Raw genomic sequence first — 20,046 nt, 5'->3', positions numbered from 1 at the left:
TATATATTTGATTTAAGCTGAGAAATAGAAGGCACCATCAAAAACCTACCAACTAAGAAAAGCCCAGGACCAGGCAGATTCTCAGCTGAGTTCTACCAGACCTTCAAAGAAGAATTAACACCCATACTCCTCAAATTATTCCATGAAATAGAAAAGAAGGGAACCCTTCCAAACTCATTCTATGAAACTAGTATCACCCTGATACCCCCCCACCCCCTATCCAAAAAAAAGAAAAAAAAACACAAGGAAATGAAACTTCAGACCAATATCCCTGATGAACATAGGACACAAAAATTCTCAATAAAATTCTGGCAAATCATATGCAAAAACATTAAAAAGATAGTGCACCATGATCAAGTGGGGTTCATCCCAGGGATGAAGGTTGGTTCAAAATCAGTATATTTAAAGAAAAGAATCATATGATTATTTCAATAGGTGCAGAAAAAGCATTTGATAAAATACAGCACCTCTTTATGTTGAAAACACTAGAAAAACTAGGGATAATAGGAACATAGCTCAACACTGTAAAAGCTATGCCTCAGGCCAACATCATTCTAAATGGAGAAAAATTGAAAGCAACTGGAACAAGACAAGGATGCCTTCTTTCACCACTTTTATCCAACATTGTCCTTGAAACTCTAGCCAGAACAATTAGGAGAAAGAAAGGAATATCATTGAGGACATTTAAAAAAAAATTCTATCTAGAATGTCTGGTCATTTGTCTAATTGACATATATTTTGAGTTGTTTGCTTTCAAAAAATATTTTTTTTTTGCAGCAGTTATATTCTAACTGGCTTTTAATCAGCAAGGAATTTCTTATTTATGACAACACTGTTTATGTTTCATTGGAAAATCTAGAATATTGAAAAATTGACCAAAAAATGGTGTAAAAGTATTGTTGATCAGTTTTGTTTGAATGCCTCTGTCCCTCGCCTGCCTCCCCTTTGCTGGGAATGGACCTCAGGTTCTTGAGCAGGTTAGACAAGCAGTACCACTGTGCTGTACCTCCAGCCCCAATGACTTTTTGTTTTAAGTATTACCACAGCCACTTTGACACTACATTAAGATGTCTTATAATGTCAACCCCCCCAAAATATATTATGTTTTCAAAGCATTAGTAGTAATTAGTATTATTAATAATAATATAAAACATTCTAGAAGAATTGCAGGAGTAATTCCAATAATGATGACTTCACAGTTCACAAACCAGATCTTCATCTCAGAATTTATACATTAGTATAAACCATGTAGTGTATAATTTCAAAAGACTCTTTAGAGGAACTTAGGATGGAACCACTTTTTCTGTATTATTTCATCAAGTGATCATGTCTGAATCTGAAATAGCTTTTTTTAGGTTTAGGAACTAATCTCTTCCTTTGGTATTCCTTTTTATTTGTGGTCTTAGTTTTCTGGGGAGAACTTGGGCTAAAATATACACACACATGCACACACACTTATACATAATACAACATGCAAAAGTTATCATAGATACAAACCTATAAACAAATAATGTATATATCTACATGAAAATTTTGGAAAAGAATAATATATATATAGAGAGAGGTGCTACCATACCAAGAATCAGAAGAAATATAAAGCTTCTAAGAACATTTTTTTTTGGATAGAAATTGACAAAGCTATCCATGGAACTAAATACATGCTAATATATTAACTCAGTTAAGTGGAATGAGTAATTGTTTATTAAACATTGTAGCTATCTGTCAGGATGAAGATAAAAATGGACTTCATCCTATAATATATGTGAAAATCTTTTAGCAGAGATTAAAAACCAATATCAAAAATATCTGTAAATCTTGGAGTTTATATATGTAATTGAGGGATGGGAGAGAATTTTGTAATACTAAATGAAGGTGCTTTAAGTTTGTTTTTTTTTTTGAATATTTACATTGTCCAATACCTCTCTGTATGTCAAAAGTACCATTATAAAATACGTGTTCGAAGACTTCTTAATGCAAAATAGAATTAATAGACAATGCCAAGAGTTCTTGATATTGATTAAAAAAAAAGCAGTGGGAAAATGTGTACAGTGTGCTAGAAGGCGATATTGCAGCAAAGCCATATGTCCCATGTGCATGACAATATGTCCAAGAAAACATGTTAATGTAACAGTGATGCATTATTTGACATAAGACTGGTCATTAACATCAATGACTGACATAAGTACCGATCATTAACATCAATGGCTTGCAGGGATTTGGATAATAAAGAATGTTCTTACTCATTGCTGGTAGAAATGGGAAGTTTAAAAATCCTTTTGGGAAGTTATCTACTATCTATTAAAATGATTCTCTTGGAAGAGAAAAAGACTTTAGGTGGAAACTTAGGAAAGAAGAATGAAGTGTGATTTTTAATACTTAACCAGTGTTCAAGGAAAGATGCTCATGGATGTTTATTGTGATAAGGAAATAAATAAATGCTCTTGATGGAAGAATGGCTGAATAAATGGCCGAATATTATGTATAACAGCTGTTAAAAGAATGAATTAGAGGGGCTGGGGTGGTGGCTCAGTGGTAGAGTGCTTGCCTAGCATGCATGAGGCACTGGGTTCGATCCTCGGCACCATATAAAAACAAACTAATGTATCCACCTAAAACTAAAAAGATACATACATAAATAAATAAATATTTGAAAAAATGAATTAGAACTATATCATTGACTTGTAAGGATTTTTTTGTACTATTGTTGAGTAAATAAGCTAAATTCAGAAAATGGCATACTGTCTCATGTTTATGGAATACTGGCAAATACGTATGTAAGTCTGTGTAAGATTATGCAAGTTTGGAAAAAAGAATGGGAGGGCATATAGGTTGATATTAAAATAACCATGTGTATATCACTGTGGGTTTTTAAAATTAGATTCTGCATATATTCCACAGAAGCAAATCTGTTTCAAACTGATGAAGCTTGAATTCAGGATATCTGCCATTCCAAGGTCTTAGGAGGGATGATGTAGTAAGTTTACATGGCCGTCTCAGTGTAATTTATGTGGCTATAATAAAATACTACAGGCTGGGTAATTTGTAATGAATAGAGATTTCTTTGACTTGTGGTTCTGGAGACTGGGAAGTCCAGGATGGAGGGGCTACATCTATGAGGACTTTCTTGCTGTGTGATAACATGGTGGAAGGCATCGCTTACTACAGTAGTCTATCCATGAGGACAGAGCTCTCATGGCATAATCACCTCTTAATTGTCCATATCTCAACACTGTTGCTTTAGGGATCAAATTTCTAGCACATGAAATTCGGGGGGACACAGTCAAATCGTAGCAATGGCCAATTGTTTTTCTTCAGATTAATAGAGTTGAACCTGGATTGGGTAAGCATGTTGTCTCTGTTGATGTCTCTGGTCCTGTTAGGGGACTTGGGAGTGGTGCATTTTGGAGATTTGAGTAAGGAAAAGTTGAGTTGGATATAAGATTTAATTTGGATGTAGGGATGTTTTATGTAGTGTGCTCTTTTGTGAACAAGTACATCATTAAATGTCCCAAGAGTAAGCAGCAGCAGTGCTCCTCCTGCCCACCAAACCTTGCCTAGAAATGTGATTCAAAGGTATAGTAGCATTGCTAGAAATCTCAGAACATCAGTGTGGCATCTTACACTGAAAGTATGTGAGTCATATTAGAGAAACAGTGTTGAAATGTATGGGACCAGAAGCTAGTCTGCAAAAAAACCTTCCATATTTTATGTTTCATTTATGAAAGAAATTTAAGAGACATTTCTCTGAATTTGACAGCTTTCATAAACATTTAAATGATATTTTTATTGACAAGTTGTGGAGCTGAAAGAAACTTTACCAAAAGATCAGTGAAAAATAATCTATCAATCATAGCTAGAGGAAAGAATGAATTTTCTATTTTTTTCAATAAAAACTTTACAAAATTGTCATTTAAGAAGCTACTTAAGCAAATAAAAGTGAAAATGCGTGTGTGTGTGTGTGTTGTGGGGGGAAGTATTATAGTTTATAAAATATTGTTTTCTGGGGTTTGCAATGTGGTATTTTTCAGCTTCATGAATTTGTCTTATGTTGTGATTTTTTTCATTCTAAATAAACACTCACTTTTGTGCCTAATTTTGCTTTTGTAATTCTATATTTTTCTCAAGGCCAGATTTTCAAATTTTATGCATATTTTAAGCAAATTACATCCAGTACCCTCAAATCTCAATATAACTTTGGATACACACACACACACACACACACACATATACATACATACATACACCCACACACACACCCACACACACATATAGAGAGTAGTAAATTAAAAGATCAAAAAACATTTTAGAATTTCTCCATATCATCTATAGTACTTTGTTTTCATATGAAATGACCACGAGTGAATATACAAGAAACAAGTGCAATAAAGCACCAAATTCTGTGCATGTTAGATTTCATTGGGATGAATATTTATATATTAATGAAATAAATATATAAATAAATAAGCACCAGTTCTCTGAGGATTTGTATTAAATAATTACTGAAGACCTTGTCCTGGCTCTGATACCTGAGGCTCCAATGTTGTTCACTTCGAAGAAAGCGCTGCTATTCTGGCTGGCCAGCAGAGGGCACTGTGCTGCTGATCTGGGGTGTGCAGTGAGTTTGAGAGAGTTAAAGAGAACAAATATTTGATGTGATCAGATTAGAGCTCAGAACTTTCTTTTGCAGTCTGTCTGATTCTCTGATTCTGCCTTCCTTTCTGTCACACACACGCAAAGTTGAAATGTATGTACACTTCTGGCAGACATAAATAGGGAAAAGCTTGCTAGAGAAGATGACCCCTTGGGCTGTTGGCTCAAAAGAGACGAAGGATGTGGTTTGAAGAAAGGAAGAAAGAGAAGTTCTAGGAATTTGGCGAAGGATAAAAGGAAGCCAGAGAACTTAATAAAAGCGACTACTCTTCAGAATACAGTGATTTCCATTTAAAGGGCAAGAGCTCTGCTCTCAATTTCCCTGTGGGTTGAGTTATAGGGCAAAGACTCCTGTGCTGAAAGCCATATTGCTCATCTCAAAGGAAAATCTCAAAGGAATTCATTAAAATTATGTACCCTGAGTGCTGTACTAACATTGCTTCTTATTAGACTCTTACGGGGCAAATTAGAACTTCGCCTCCTTTTATCCACAACCTGGGACTCAGTTGTTTCTGTACAAAGAAAGTGATTGTGGGGAGTAACATCAGATATGGTAGTTACAAGATGTTTTTGTGGTGGGAAGTAGTGGAAGAACAAATTGGGTATTTAGCCTATATTTCATGTTCTAATAAACAGTTCCTTATGTGTGACCGCTCCTAAAATTAGCTAAAAGAACAGACTGTCCCTTAATAGTTATATTTGGATAGTAATTTTTATTTATAACATTAAATTATTATTAAAATAACTCATGTTGGTAGTTAAAATTTCAAGTATTTAGAAGGGCTTATTGTTAGAAATCAACAATCTGTAGCCCCGCCTCTCCCATCCTGGTCCTGTTCTCCAAAGGCAACCACTTTGAACTCTTTCTGTGTAACTTTTTAATCCCTCTCTTTGTTTTTTGTAGGAACATTTAATGGTTTGATGTTGATTCTCACATCGGTATTGTTAAGTCTCTTTTAATTTTTAGCTTTTTTTGTTTTGTTTTACTTTCTGTGAGTTTTTCTCACCTATATTTCCCATCCCTTTTATTGCCTTCTTTTAGTTAGGCGAGAATGCTTCAAATTCCCAGTAGCTCTGTTATTGTTTCTTTTAAGAAGTAGTGTCTTGCGCTTATTTTATGTGATGTGTCATCGCCTTATAACTGAGGATATTAGCATTTTTAAAAGTATTCCAGAGGAAGGACTCATACACATGGGCATGTAGAGAGCTGTTTTCTGTCCTCCATGGGTTTGTGCATTTGCCCTTGGGAACACCCCACTCCCTGGGCGAGCGGCCTGGCGGGTGAGTTTCCCTGCAGCCAGCAGAAGGGGACCTGTGGGAGAGCCGCTGAGCTTCTTTTATTAGTCTTTTGCTTTTAGCCCTTTCTAGTTTGTCCCATGTAGTTTCTCCAGACTCTCCCCTGATCTCCTGGGTCAGCTCCCTATGTGTAGATTTTAAATACTTCCCTTACGCTTTCTGTCCTTGCCTGAGACTCTATCTATCTTGTCTCCAGTTTGAGGGTCTCCTCAGCTCTGTAGTCTGAGCCCCCCAGCCCCCATACTTATCCCTTACCCTCAGCACACTGAGATTGGCCCCTCCTCTGTCCTGCCTGATATGTGACTATGGTGGTTAATTTTATTTTTAAGATTTTATGTATTTATTTTTGTGGTGTGGGAAACAAACCTAGGGCCTGCATGCGAAGCAAGTACTCTATATCCCCAGAGTATAGGCTGGGCTATATCCCCAGCCCTACCTATTTATTTATTTTTGTGGTACTAGGGATGGAACCCAGGGCCTAGCACATGCTAGCTCTACCTTGGAGCCACACCCCCTACCTCTGAGCTATCCACTCCCTACCTGTGAGTCATACCTTCAGCCTTGAGGTGGCTAATTCATGGGTTAACCTGAATCATGGGGTTTCCAGATATCTGGTCAAACATTTTTCTTTGTTTCTCTGAGAATAATTCTGAATGAGATTAACATATGAAATGGTAGACATAGTGGGGCTGGGGTTGTGGCTCAGAGGCAGAGCGCTTGCCTACCATGCATGAGCACCACATAAAAATAAAGATATTGTGTCCACCTATAACTAAAAAATAAATATTAAAAAAAATTAAGAAATGGTAGACATAGTAAGGCAAATCACCTTTTGCCCAAAGTCTGAGCAGAACAAAAAAGGCTGATCCTTCACCAAGTAAGAGAGAATTCCTCCTACCCATTAGCTTTCAAACTGGAGTGCTGGTGTTTTTCCTGTCTTCACACTTCAACTGAAACTTTGGTTCTTCTGCATTTTGAGCCTGTTAGCCTTTGGACTAGAGCTGTACAGTTGAGTCTTCTAGGTCTATGGCTTGCTAGTTCATCCTGCAGGTGTTAGGACTTATCATGCTTTTTAACTGTGTGAGCCAATTCTTTATACTAAACCTCTTTGTGTGTTTCTCTTATAGACACATATACACACATACAAATAATCTATATATCATCCCTATATAGAATATATATGTGTGTATATATATGAGGTGTGTGTATGTGTGTGTGTGTGTGTGTGTACACGCGTGAGTGTGTGTGTGTGTGTGTGTGTACATATATGAACAGTTCCTATTGGTTCTATGTCTCTGGAGGACCCTGAACTAATACAATGATGCTCTTGTTAGAACTGAATTCCTCTTTTAAAGTGGATCAGCATATCTTCTCAGAAAACAGTTGTGAAGGTAGAGCTTGTTCTTCCTGATGCTCAGACTGTGGCTCCTTTTCAAGCTACAGCCCCTCTGTGAGCTCCTCTCCTGTCGCAGCCCACACTGAGACAGCATCTAGGAGGCATGCTCAATTTTTTTGGCAAAAAGCAGAAAGGAGTCTATTTTAGAAATAAAAAAAAAATCTCTTGCTGATAATTTCATTTCCAGCTTTTAAAACTGTGGCTATATGTTCTTACTTTCCTTTGTGCTATTTTCTGGTGTCCCAGTGGCCAGAAGTAGTAAATGTGTGTCATTTTGCAACCGTGAATCTTAGGCTAGCTGGACCTTTATGCCATCAGAATCCCACACGTAAAGACTTAGTTGCCTCATGTTTCTATGTTGACTTTCAGCTAGATGATTACACGGATATTTTTGCTTTATTAAATTTTGAGCTATGGGTTTTCCTATGCATTTTCCTATATTTGCATGATAAACTAACAGGAACACTTCAATTAGAACTATATACGTTTGAATGAAATTTGATTATTATGTGTGAAATTCAGAAAAATAAATAACAGCTTACCTCAGATTTTGCCATCTTTATAAACTCGTTTGACTCCTTGAAACATGGAGGACTCACAGATCTTGCTTTCTGCCTAGCCCTCAAGTAAACATTTGTGCTTTCCATACTGGAGATCACTATGTGCCAGTCTCCTTCCCTCCTGCTCTCCTCCAACTTGTGTGCACCCCTTTCTTGCGTTTCCATCAGGATTTGTTCTGTGTTGCAGTCCCTTAACCCTATATGCTTGGGAAGTGCCAGTTCTGGGTCACTAGTTCCCCTCCTCATAACTAGTGCTGCTCAACCTTCCTGACTGGGAGCAGAGAGGTATGGAGCCCTAGCAAGAGGTGAAAGCACTTCTGCTTCGATAACCAGTTTCAGAGTTCTGTCCCACCTTATCTGATTGGTAGCGTGTCAGCACCTATGACATCCTGAAACCATTCTTTCTGGTAGGATGTACCTCTCTCTCCTTGGAAAGAATATATTAAAGTTTTGAATGAAGGGCCAAAGGTTATGTAATTAAATGCAGTATATCATGGTTCAGGTTGAGTATCCCTTATTCAAATGCTTGAGATGGAGTTGTTTCCAATTTCAAAGTTTTTTTGATTTTGGAATATTTGCATTAACTTTATCAGTTGTTTATCCCTGATCTAAAAATCTGAAATCCAAAATCCTCCAAAATCCAGAACTTTTTGAGGGTTATGTTGATGCTCAAAAAGTTTCAGATTTTGCAGCATTTCTGAATTTGGGTCTTCCTGTTAGGGATGCTCAATTTGTTAGGATTCGATCCCTTGGTCTGTTTGCTCTTTTTTTGAGACATGGGCAAAATTGAGCCTGAACTGGGATGACCCTTGTCCTTGTTGACCTTTAGCCAGATATTTTTATAACAAATATATGTTGTTTCTTTTTTTTGAAAATAGATTCCTTATTGAAAACGATCCTCATTTGTAATGATCCTCTGAACCTGCAGAGCAAAATAAAGTAAATCTCATGACTCATTTCTATTCAATTTTATATCATAAAGTTCTCATTTTTCTTGTAAAGCATTTGAGTAAAACCCACTTTTCAGTGCTGTCACATTTAAAGATATTAGCTATAAATAGCCAACGTCTCGCATTTAGAATTGGTTATCCAAGACTTATCCACACTCTATTTGCCTGGCAGAATTCTCAGTGATCAAGATGTTATCTTCTTCTGAGCTCATATTTCTACAGAAGTGTTGAGGTAAAGCATTTCACATCCAGAGTTGTTTCTTGATTAATGCATTGAGTAATAGAACAGATTAGGAAATCAATTGCAACAGGGCACTCACACTATGTAACAGGAATTAGAGGGGTAATCTCTGCTTTAGGATCTTATGATCAAAGATGCATTATAAGATAATTAATCAGTAATAAACCCCCTTTTTCTCAATGGATGTGTTTTATAATGAATGGAGCCTATGTGAGCTGTATTAAAGAGCTATAAAAATTTACAGAGTTTATAGTACTGGCCCTGGTTTAATTAGTACATTCTGGAAAACAGACTATGAGATAAGGCAGTAGCTGGCATTGTGTCCTACTGTGAACTAAGAAATAGGAATATAATAGGAGGGAGGAAGAAGGTGCTGGGGAGTGGCTTTGGCCAAATTATGTTGCTAGATTGTGTACATGTATGTAACAACAGATCCCATTATTGTGTATAGCTACAATCACCAATAAAAAATGTGGGGGAAAAAAAGCCCACAGTTTTCTGGTTACTTGAACAACAACAACAACAACAAAAAAGTTGGAAAATAAAATCTTAATGTTCTCAAATGAATTTATTGCCCTTTTATTTATAACTGATGAGATGTCAGGAGTTTAATTAAATCATGTGAAAATTTCTGGAATGGTGATCATATTCTAACATTCTAACATTGATGGACCCTGTTTATTGGTGGGAATTCGTATATTTGAAGAGATTTACAAAATATGATTTGGGAGGGATGTTTGCCAAAGGAGTCAGTGCTAGATGGGGAAGACCATGGACTTTTCTGTCCACTGAGATGTCCTCTTGGGTGACTCCCAGAGGTGCAGGTGACATTGTCATTCTTAGATGCGGCAGAGGAACACAGAGGAGGACCTTTGCTTTTAGCGGTCTTGCTCTCCTTCTCAATTGTGGTTTTGGTTTAATGCACTTCTAAGGGCTAAATGAATTAAGCTATTTATAAAGACATGAGCAACCTTCTTAGGATATTTAATGTAAATCTTCTTATCTTCAACTTGCAGCAATTCAAAATTCCTTGTAGAGTGAATATTTGAGAGGAGAAGAAGAATGGTATCTTAACAGGGACCTGGGAAGAATGCAGGCCTTCCAGAACATGAAGTCAGCATCTGTGGAGAGGCTTAAAAGGGTCATTTTGCTCTTTCAGCAAATATTGAATATTTCCTGTCTGTTGGGCAGATACAAGAAGTGTTCTTCTGCATGTAGCACAGGAGAATGGGGGGGGGGTGGCTTCTGGCTGTATTCACATGCGGATGTGGATTTACTGTTCACATTTTGAAGATAAGTATTAAGCCCGTTTAGTTCCGTGTTCCTGGATGCTTGTATTAAGGGGAACTTACACTTTGAGCAGTTACTAAAATCTAGATTTGCCTCTACTTGTTGTTGACAACAACAACTTCAGTTTTTCTCATTGCTGGAAAATCAGACTCCAGGATCATGGGTGGTTCTTGCTTTCTGCTGCATTCTGGAGTTCAGACTTCTGCAGTTCTTCGTGATTTGTGAAGTCGGGTAGGCCCAGACCCATATTTTTGCCAGGCCCTATTTTCTAATCAGTTGTTTCCCATACTTGCCAAATCCTGAGAGTTGCCAGGAGGAGCATGTGCAACATAGACATAAATGATCCAGCCCTGATGAGCAAGACCTCATGGGAGGGGTTTGCAGAATTGATGTAATTGCTAAATCTAGTCCTCTCCTTAGAACCTTCCAGAGGCTTACTGTGCCTGGAGGTAAAAAGGCTGCATGTGGACATGAGCTACTAGGACCTTGGTGTTGCCCTTGTCTCTTCAATTCCAGTGCTCTTCATGCTCTTCCACATGTGTTCACCTAAATTGGCCCAGCCCTCCAACAGGAGGAACATGGGAACTCTCCCTTCTAAGCATTTGGGTACTTGCTGTTCCCTCCCTCTGCAAGCTCTTCCCTGCAACCATGTGGATCATTCCTGCTTCTTTGCCTCCCTCAGGGTTTAGCTCCAGGACACTTTCTCAGTGAAACTCCCTGATCAGGGTATTGAAAGTGCACCCTGGCCCCCAGCTATATTTTAATCCAAGCTGTGCTTCATTCCATGCTACTTATTGCTCTCTATCCTCTCCTGTGCTTTATTCATTTAAAAGAATCAACCTTTTCATTCCTGATGCAGTCTTACTAGGGTGTGATTTTTGACTACTCAGTTCCCTGTAGCATCTCAGAGTCCAACACAGTGCTTAGTGCACATTTGGGGCTCAGCATATATCTGCTGAATGGGGGCCTAGAGTGCAGCTCAGTGGAACAGCACTTGCCTAGTATGTTGAAGTCTTGGGTGCAGCCCCAGCATGCCTCTCCTCCAAAGCAAAAAAAAAAAAAAAAAAAAAAAAAAAATCTGTGGGATGGATGGATGGATGGGTAAATAGATGGGTTAATGGATTTGTGATGAGTACCACCATTCTTCCTGTCACCTGGTGGTCTAACAGACATTTAGGGGGAAACTGAGTAAACCACAGGAAGTGTTCTATTTCCACAGGGTCATTTCTCCCCAATTTCCAGGCCCTAGCACTTGCCCAATGCGTCGCCCTCACATGTAGCCGTGTGTTCCTTGCTGTGAATAGCTGTGCAGGAGTAAGGAGGCTGACTTGTGCATGGGTGGGAATGTTTTTGGGGGTGACTTATTAATGATTCATCAGGGTGAACAAACCAGCCTGGTAGGCAGCGCCTTCATTCTGCAGTTTAACACTCCCATCTTGTTACATTTCCCACCTTATTATCTCTTACAGTGTAAGATCTTGTAGTGTAAGATTCAACTGCTGTACTGAATTCAAACAGGAAATTTTTACCTCTCCAGGAACTGCTCTAAACTCTCAGTACTAAAACTGGGGTCCTTGCACCTTCAGCCTTGTCCTTGCTGGGGAGCTGGTTCATGGTATTCTGCAGAGGTTCCTAGAACCAACACCCCTCTGTATACTGAGGGACAAATGTATATTTGGGTAATTATTTTATTTTAATGCTACACAGTAACCCTCTCTTGCATGAGTTTTCTCTCAATTATATCTATACTTTTTAATTTTTAAAAATATAAAAAATATTTTTTGTAGTTATAGATGGACAGAACGCCTTTATGTTATTTGTTTATTTTTATGCAGTGCTAAGGAGTGAACCCAGTGCCTCACACATGCTAGGCAAGCACTCTGCCACTGAGCTACAGCCCCAGCCCTTCTCTCAATTATTGATCATGATGATTCTATCTCAGATGAAAACATTTTGTACTTCTAGTAGAGTGAAAGTAAGTGTGTACTTCCCTTCCCCACTTTTGTTTTCCTGTCTCTCCTTCCTCACCAGCTCTCCACCTTCATAATGTTCAGAGACATGTGGGTCTCTTAAGCATGCTGAGCCTTTGACTAAAGAGGAAAATGTTCACACCTAGAAGGAGCCATGTGCCAACTGTATGTGTGCATATAGGTGCACATGTTTGTGTGTGTGTGTGTGTGTATGTGTGTGTGCTGTGCAAATGGAGTCTCAAGTTCAAGTGTTGTATTCAAACTATCTTGCAAAACACTTTCTGTTGTCTTATCTAAGAGTGTGTAAACTTTCCTGCTTCCTTTCCTGCTGATGTTAGTTGCTTTATTTCAATGGTCAGAATGGCCATCAAGAATGGAGGGTGTTCCATTTGACTTTGTCCTCTAAGTGTTAGTTAAGAAGACTTCCTGTACTGTGAGCTCTCTCATGTTTAGCATGTTTTCTCTACTCTTTGATGTGCATAATGTTAGCTAGTTTATTCTGTCTGGCAGAATTTTCCAGTAACATCCCAGTATACTGTTGGGAAGAGGGACTCCATCCATGTAAGCACTTATAGCTAATAAAGTGATATCTCTTTAAGGGTCGGATTTTTAAAGTTTGAATTGTTTTGAAAATGATCTTCATATATTTTATCATACATCTCGAGCACCTAGGCAGAAGGCCAACAATGATTTTTTTTTTTAAGGACAACTGTGATCACTGTGAATCGTGAAATGCCAGGCAGTTGTATCATGGGAAGATCTTCTCTGAGGTGGTGGCATTAAATGTGACAGGAGGCCATTTCTTGATACATTATATGGCCTCAGGCGTTTGTTTGTGTTTCTTGAGTTGTCAGCTTTGGTTTTATTTTGTCTTTCTGGGACCAGTTGATGTCAGGTATTAATAATAGTATTAATAATAGCCCCTGGTATATGCTGTCTCCTGAGCCCTTTGTCCTTCTCTTTTGATGCTTCTAATTTGTTGTGCATTTGGAACCTGCTAGATAATCTTGCTAGAATGTATTTCAATTAAGGATGGGCTCAGAGTCATGCTTTTAGACAGTGATCTAGGCATCAAATAAGTACTTGACTCTCTTTCTTTTAATTTTTAAGTAGGTACTTGAATAAACCTGTAGGTAGTTTATATACTTATGGTTTATTTTACCTCTTAGGGTCTCAGTTTATAACTTTGGTTTATTTCATTGTTTATTGACCGTATTGTGCTCTGTGTCAGGAACATATTGAGATGAAGTGAACATTCTTACTGTTTCCATAATCTGTTCTGGAGCTAGAGAAATAGATGTAGCCATTTCTCAGTATCTGTGGAGGATTGCTTTCAGGGTCCCCCTCAGATACCAATATCTGTGGATGTCTAAGTCCTTCATATAACATGGCATAGTATTTGCATTGAACCTACATAACATTTTCCCTTATACTTTAAATCATTTCTAGATGACTTATAATATCTAATACAATGAAAATGCTATGTAAATAACTGTTATACTGTAATATTTAGGGAACAATGACAAGGAAAAATGGCATGTTCTGTACAGATGTAACTTTATTTTTTTTGGATATTTTCAATCAGTGGTTGGTTGAATCCATGGATTCAGAACCCGAGGATGCAGAGGTGTACCTTATGAATCAAAGCAGACTTTACATGACAAAGGGATAAACACCATATTGTGGGCTTGAAGAATAAAGAGTCATTATGACTTTGGTCATATTTAAGGAGTATATAAGACATGGGAGGATAAGATGGGAAAGACTTTTTAACCATGGAGAGGCTTGTAAGGTGGAAGGGAGAGGATGGCTCAACTGAAGCAAAATGTGAGCAAAGGTGGACAACTAATGGGTGCATAGAAGGAATGGAATTTGTTTAGGTGTGGTTGCAGCACACAATATCAGTGGTGTGTATCCAGACAGACACGTTGAACTGTTAGGTACATGTGTGTACCTAACGTGGCTCATGGCTTCTAGATGAGGGGGGGCAGATGTCCCTGCTTATACTATGTGAAAACTAAACAAGCATGTATGTATCAAAGTTTGAACACAAAGATCACCTTGGGAGATTTTCTGATCAGGTGTCCCCTTCTATAAAATATAGGTCTGTAGGAGAACGTCTAAACTGCAACTTCCTTGTCCTGAGTTTTTTTTTAAGCAGCAAAGAGGTGTTTATTGCGAGCTAGCTCGGTCCGCGTGCACACAGCAACTGGTGATGCTGAGAGGCCCCGAGCCCAGGGTTTGCAGCAGTTTTATACACTCTTTGGGGAAGGCAGGGACTTCACATACATCATAGCATCTCTTAGCAAATCATCACACACCGCAGGAAAATCAAACAACAACTCTAAAACATGATTAGAACTTTCACTGGTGGGAACAAGTTGGGGGGTGATTGGTTACTACAAGAGGGGGATTCGTTTGAACTGATTGGTTTAAGCCAAGTTTTGAAACATTATGTTTTTACAAACTGGTTGTAAAGTTTTAAAAACTTTTTGTTTTGTTCTTTTTTTAAAAGGCTTTTCATGTGTAACTAATGGTAGGATTTTTCTTTGCATTTACAGTACAGCCAAGTACAGCGTGTTGACATTTCTACCTCGATTCTTGTATGAGCAGATTAGAAGAGCTGCTAATGCCTTCTTCCTCTTCATTGCCTTATTGCAGGTAATGCCTTTTAAAAAGTACTTAAAATTTGCATACTTAATTACATGCAAAAAGGAGATTTTGATAACAGGTTCCTTAACTTGAAAAAGTGTTACAATAGTTGCCTATAGTTTGTTTCCCTAATCTAATCATTGATGGTATCAACAAATGTGATTTTTGTAGAAGGAGAGACTTCTTTTGGTATTGCCTTAAGGATAATTGAGTTAGTAAAAGAGGCATGGAAAAAATGGTTCTTGAGGGGATATATTTTTAACTCTTGTGTTTTAAACACATTAGCAATTGAGTAAAATTTTAAAAAAATATCCAAAATGCGTAGCTAGTTTTAAAAATAAAGCAATCTTTTTTTTTTTGTGTGTGTGTGTGTGTGTGTAACAGAAATGGAGTGGCACTGTGAAAGAGTGAGCTGTAAGTGCCATATTTTCTTTTATCATGGAGGATTTTAATGTGCTAACTTCCCTTTTGTGGTCTTTTACAGCAAATTCCAGATGTATCTCCAACAGGAAGATATACCACCCTGGTGCCATTTATCATTATTTTAACAATTGCCGGCATCAAAGAGATTGTAGAAGATTTTGTAAGTGTTTGCTTTTTGGATTACAACTGATAATGTATGTGCTGCTTTGGATGATATGTCCGATACAGGGAATTAGGCAATAGTTTAACCAGCCTTTAGACTGGTGATAGTATTTTTTGGGGAGATAACTTGTACTCAATGTCTTAGATACACAAAGTGATCCTGGAGCAGTTTCTAGACCGCTTTCGATGTTTATCACTATTGTTTCTTAACTCCTGCTTTAAAGCTTGTTAATTTGGATAGCAAAGAAAACGCTATAGTGTTGTTCAGGAAAGCAGCATTATGTTTGATACACCTGAGGGAATTTTACAAGAATCTTTCTTCTCACACTTTTAACCTGTGGCATCTCCAAGTTCCTTGGCTATAGCCATGTTTCTGTTCTCACTCTTTCTTCTTTTCTTTCTCTGTCTCCCTCTCTCTTCCTCACATGCTCACATGCACACACTTGGCCTCCTAGACACATGTACATCTTTTGAGGAATAGGTAAATCAATTAATGTAAATTGAGATTGAAACCAGCTGTCTGTTGTTGGGTTTATTTTATTGAATTGTTCTTCTAGTCTGTTTGCAAACAAATGAAAAGTAAGGAGCTTGTTGACTGTTAAGGACCAAAACATCATCATTTATACCAGAATAGACCACATCTAAATTTAGTAAATGATACTAGATCACAAAATAATTAAGCTGACTTTTATAGCATTAGAATTATTAGTTTCTGGGGGCAGTTAATTTCTTTGACTCCAGTTCCAAACCTCTTACTTTGCTCTTCTTTTTGTCCTTTGGAGCATTAAACCCAGGGCCTCATACATGCTAGGCAAGTGTTCTACCTCTGAGCCACATCCCCAACCCTTTTTATTGATTATTTTGAGACAAAGTCTCATTAAATTGCTTAGGGTCTCTCTAAGTTGCTGAGGCTGAACTGGGACTTGTGATCCTCCTGCTTCAGCCTCCTGAGTTGCTGGGATTACAAATATGTCCTGCCAGCTTGGCAGCCAAAGCTGATCTTGAAATTGGGATCCTGCCTTAGCCTCCTAAGTACCTGGAATTACAGACATGCACCACTGCACCTGGTTCTGCCCTTATTGTTTGTTATTTCAGTTTTTCATTTAGAACTTTTGAATCTAAGAATCATTTGTTTCTTTCTGTAACAGAAACGACACAAGGCAGACAATGCAGTTAACAAGAAGAAAGCAATAGGTAAGATACCAGAGACTATCATTTTTTTCCTACATTGTTGTATGACTAAGACCTGCATTTAAGTAAGTAGTTAATGATACTGAGATAAATTAGAAAAATAATATTAGTCCTGATAATTAATATTTGAAAAGGACTGTGTATTTTAGGATTTTAGAAAAGGTTGTAATTATCATGAACTAGACTGTGTTTATATCCATTGAAGTATTCATGTCCCTGGTTTATACTCTCTCCCTACCTCCCTTTTTCTACTTTTAATTGTCTTGCTATTTTAGCTGCGGTTATTTTTATTGTTGTTGTAATTGTGTGTTTGACATCTGTTTTTTTCCTGCTTCTGGGAGGAATATAAGTAGATTTTTTTTTTTTTTTTTGGTGAGGAGTGAGGGTAGGTACCGGGGATTAAAGCAGGGGTGCTTACCTACTGAGCCACATTCCTGGCCCATTTTTGTTTTGGAGACAGCTTCTCCCTAAGTTGCTCAGAACCTCACTAAGTTGTTGAGGCTGGCTTTGAACTTGCACTTTTCCTGCTTCAGCCTCCTGAGCTGCTGGAATTACAGGCAGGTGCCACTGCACCTGGCATAAATAGATTTTACTTACATATAAACATAAATATTTATGTGTTTGCAGAAATGTATGTATGTTACAGAGTATATAGATTGGGGCTCCATTTTTGTGGATAATGATGTTATGTTTTTCTGTCAAAGGATACGATATGTTAGAATTAATAAATAGAAGTTTAAAAGGAGCCTTTTGGATTTTTAGGAAGCTGCTTTTATTTGATTGTCACCAATCTTAACTGACTCAGTGTTTATTTTTTCTTTTCCAGTGCTAAGAAATGGTATGTGGCATACCATTGTATGGAAAGAGGTAAAAACTAATTTTAAAGATAATACTGGAAGGTGTTGATTTAGAGATTTGTAGTGAATTGTTCGTATTACACAATATAAAGTTTTCATTGAGGTCAGGTCATCTCCATTTTATATAAGTTTTTCCATTAGGTCTGCTGAGAGCTGATGAGGGTTTCCTCTGTTTCTGGCCACTTCTGGAATGTACTTGTGAACTTCATTTCTCAAATTTCAAAGCATTTCTAAACCCAATGTGAGAAACATTTTCTGTTGCTCTCTTGACCTAAATTCAGATGTTTAGAGTTGTTTTTTTTTTTTAAACTTTGAGATTCTCATTTCTAATAATTATTGGTGAAAGAGTTATCACTAAATACAGAGTTTGAGTAGGACATCCTGTGTTTTGGTTCTGAGGTGGGAGTAGATGAACATGAACAATAGTTGCTGCTCTTAACTTCATGGTAGCAAGAAATGATTTTTGACCATATTCCTGGAAGCATGACATGGGGAAGGTTCGAGAATGGTGGTCTTTGGTTGTTTGAAATAATGAACAGGAAATATAGAAGAAATCTGGTCTGTTATCTTGATATTTTGTAACTGATAAAATTAACTTTTTAAGTGAGTCTGTTGAGAGGACCTTCTTAATGGATCAGAGATGTTTTTCAGGGATGCTTCTCATTAGTCCTCTCATTAGTCTCATCAAAGCGGATGATTTCAAGAGAAAACAGCTTTTTAGAAGGGCAACTAAAAATAGTTTTTATTGCTAAACAATTAGCAAACAATGTTTTAAATATGTCCTATGGTCTTATGTATCTGAAAAGAGTGACCAGGATATGGTTATTGCAGCCTTCACTTTGGTTTTGTTTACTTTTGCTTACTTTTACAAGATCCACCACCTTTTAAAGAAATTTCCCCTTTATAGTGTTTTTCATAACACCTTAACCTTTATAGCCATCTAGAGGTCCTGTGCTGCCCACATTCATTGGTCTCCCCGTCATGTGCAAGTGAAGTGTGGTAGTTCTTGGTCAAGACATTAGAAATTGTTGACTTTGGGGAGAGAAATGTTGCTAGTGCTTAGGAAGTCAAGGGTCCCCACGGCCCTGAGGAATTGCCCCTTTATTTTTCTTCCCCAGAAAAGGCTCTGTGTTACTCAGCTTTCTATCACTGTGACCAAAGTACCTAACAAGAATAACTTAAAAGAGGAAACATTTATTTTAGCTCATGGTTTCAGAGATTTCAGTACAGAGTTGGCCGAGTCCATTGCTCTGTGAGGCAGGACATCATGGCACAAAGAGTGTGGTGGAGGCCAGCTGCTCCATTCACCATAGCCAGAAATCAGAGAGAGGGAAGGGGTGAGGGGCTGCGTGGAAGAGGACTGTTCCAGGGCACAACCTCGGTGACCCACCTTCTCCAGCCGTATCCCACCTGCCTACAATTACTACCCAGTTAGTTCATTTAAATTAGGGTGGATCGATTAGATTACAGCTGTCATGATCCAATCCTTTCACCTCTGAGCATTCCTTCATTAACGCAGGAGCTTTTGGGGGACACTTCATATACAAATCCTAACAGGGGCCAGAGTGAAGAGGAATTTGGATCTGGATTGTCTGATGTTACTTAAAACAGTGGGAGATGGAGTGATGGTCACAGATTTTTGGGTTCAGAAGTTGATGGCCTCAAAATTTCCTTAAAGCTCATTTCTATTTCCCCACATACTTTTGGGAGAAAAATACCAACAGCAACAACACACCTGTTGAATACCTTGCCACATGCATCTTTATTTTAAATTTAAAATGCATTTTATTTGTTTATAGATCCATTTGCCCAGGAAGAATAGAGCATGGCCCCTGCCCTTGTTGTGCAGTGGTCCACAACACTTGGCCAGCATTCCATCACCTCAGAATCTGATCAAACACAGATCTGGCCCCCCTCCAAGATTTTGTGATACACTAGGTTCTAGAATTTGCATTTTTAACAAGTTTATGGGAAGAGGTTGATGGGGATGAAGTGGGGTGCACACTCAAGAACTGGTATAGTGGAGAGACAGTTGGCATGCTGAATTCTCCAGGGCGTGTGCGGGTGCCTTGGGAACATCTTCAGGGGGCAGTTAATCTGGAGTGATTGGTTCTAGTCAGGCAAGGATTTTCTCAAGAGATGTTCAAGGAAGAGGGTGTGAAATTGAGTTGTTTGGGAGGACCAGGTACAGCTGTACAACTTAGTATAGTTCAGAGTGAGCACAGGGATATGGGAGAGAACAATGGTGTCCAAAGCAATAACTCTAATCCAAAATGTGTTGAGGCTCAAGCAGCAAGCTCCTGGGGTGGAACTGGACAGGCAGCCTTCAGCTAGATCTCAACAGCTCTGGTCACTACTGAGAGCGTTTTTTGCCTCCTTCATCAGTAAGAGACTTGAAGAATCCTGTG

The 20,046-nt window shown here is 38.1% G+C and overlaps 1 protein-coding gene across 1 annotated transcript in view; it reads left to right on the top strand.

Moving 5' to 3' along the window:
• The window catches only part of LOC107153194 (phospholipid-transporting ATPase IB), a 532,593-nt gene that overhangs the window by 52,218 nt on the left and 460,329 nt on the right, over positions 1-20,046 (top strand). Inside the window, exons 3-6 of the mRNA XM_048801263.1 lie at positions 14,915-15,014; positions 15,490-15,588; positions 16,739-16,784; positions 17,608-17,648. Of these exons, the coding sequence (XP_048657220.1) occupies positions 14,915-15,014; positions 15,490-15,588; positions 16,739-16,784; positions 17,608-17,648 (286 nt within the window). The remainder of the gene's footprint in view (positions 1-14,914; positions 15,015-15,489; positions 15,589-16,738; positions 16,785-17,607; positions 17,649-20,046) is intronic.

Source organism: Marmota marmota, unplaced genomic scaffold (assembly GCF_001458135.2).
Source record: "Marmota marmota marmota unplaced genomic scaffold, marMar, whole genome shotgun sequence".
NCBI lineage: Eukaryota > Metazoa > Chordata > Mammalia > Rodentia > Sciuridae > Marmota > Marmota marmota.
The sequence above is the reverse complement of the archived record's forward strand: the minus strand, read 5'-3'. Positions and strand labels throughout refer to the sequence as shown.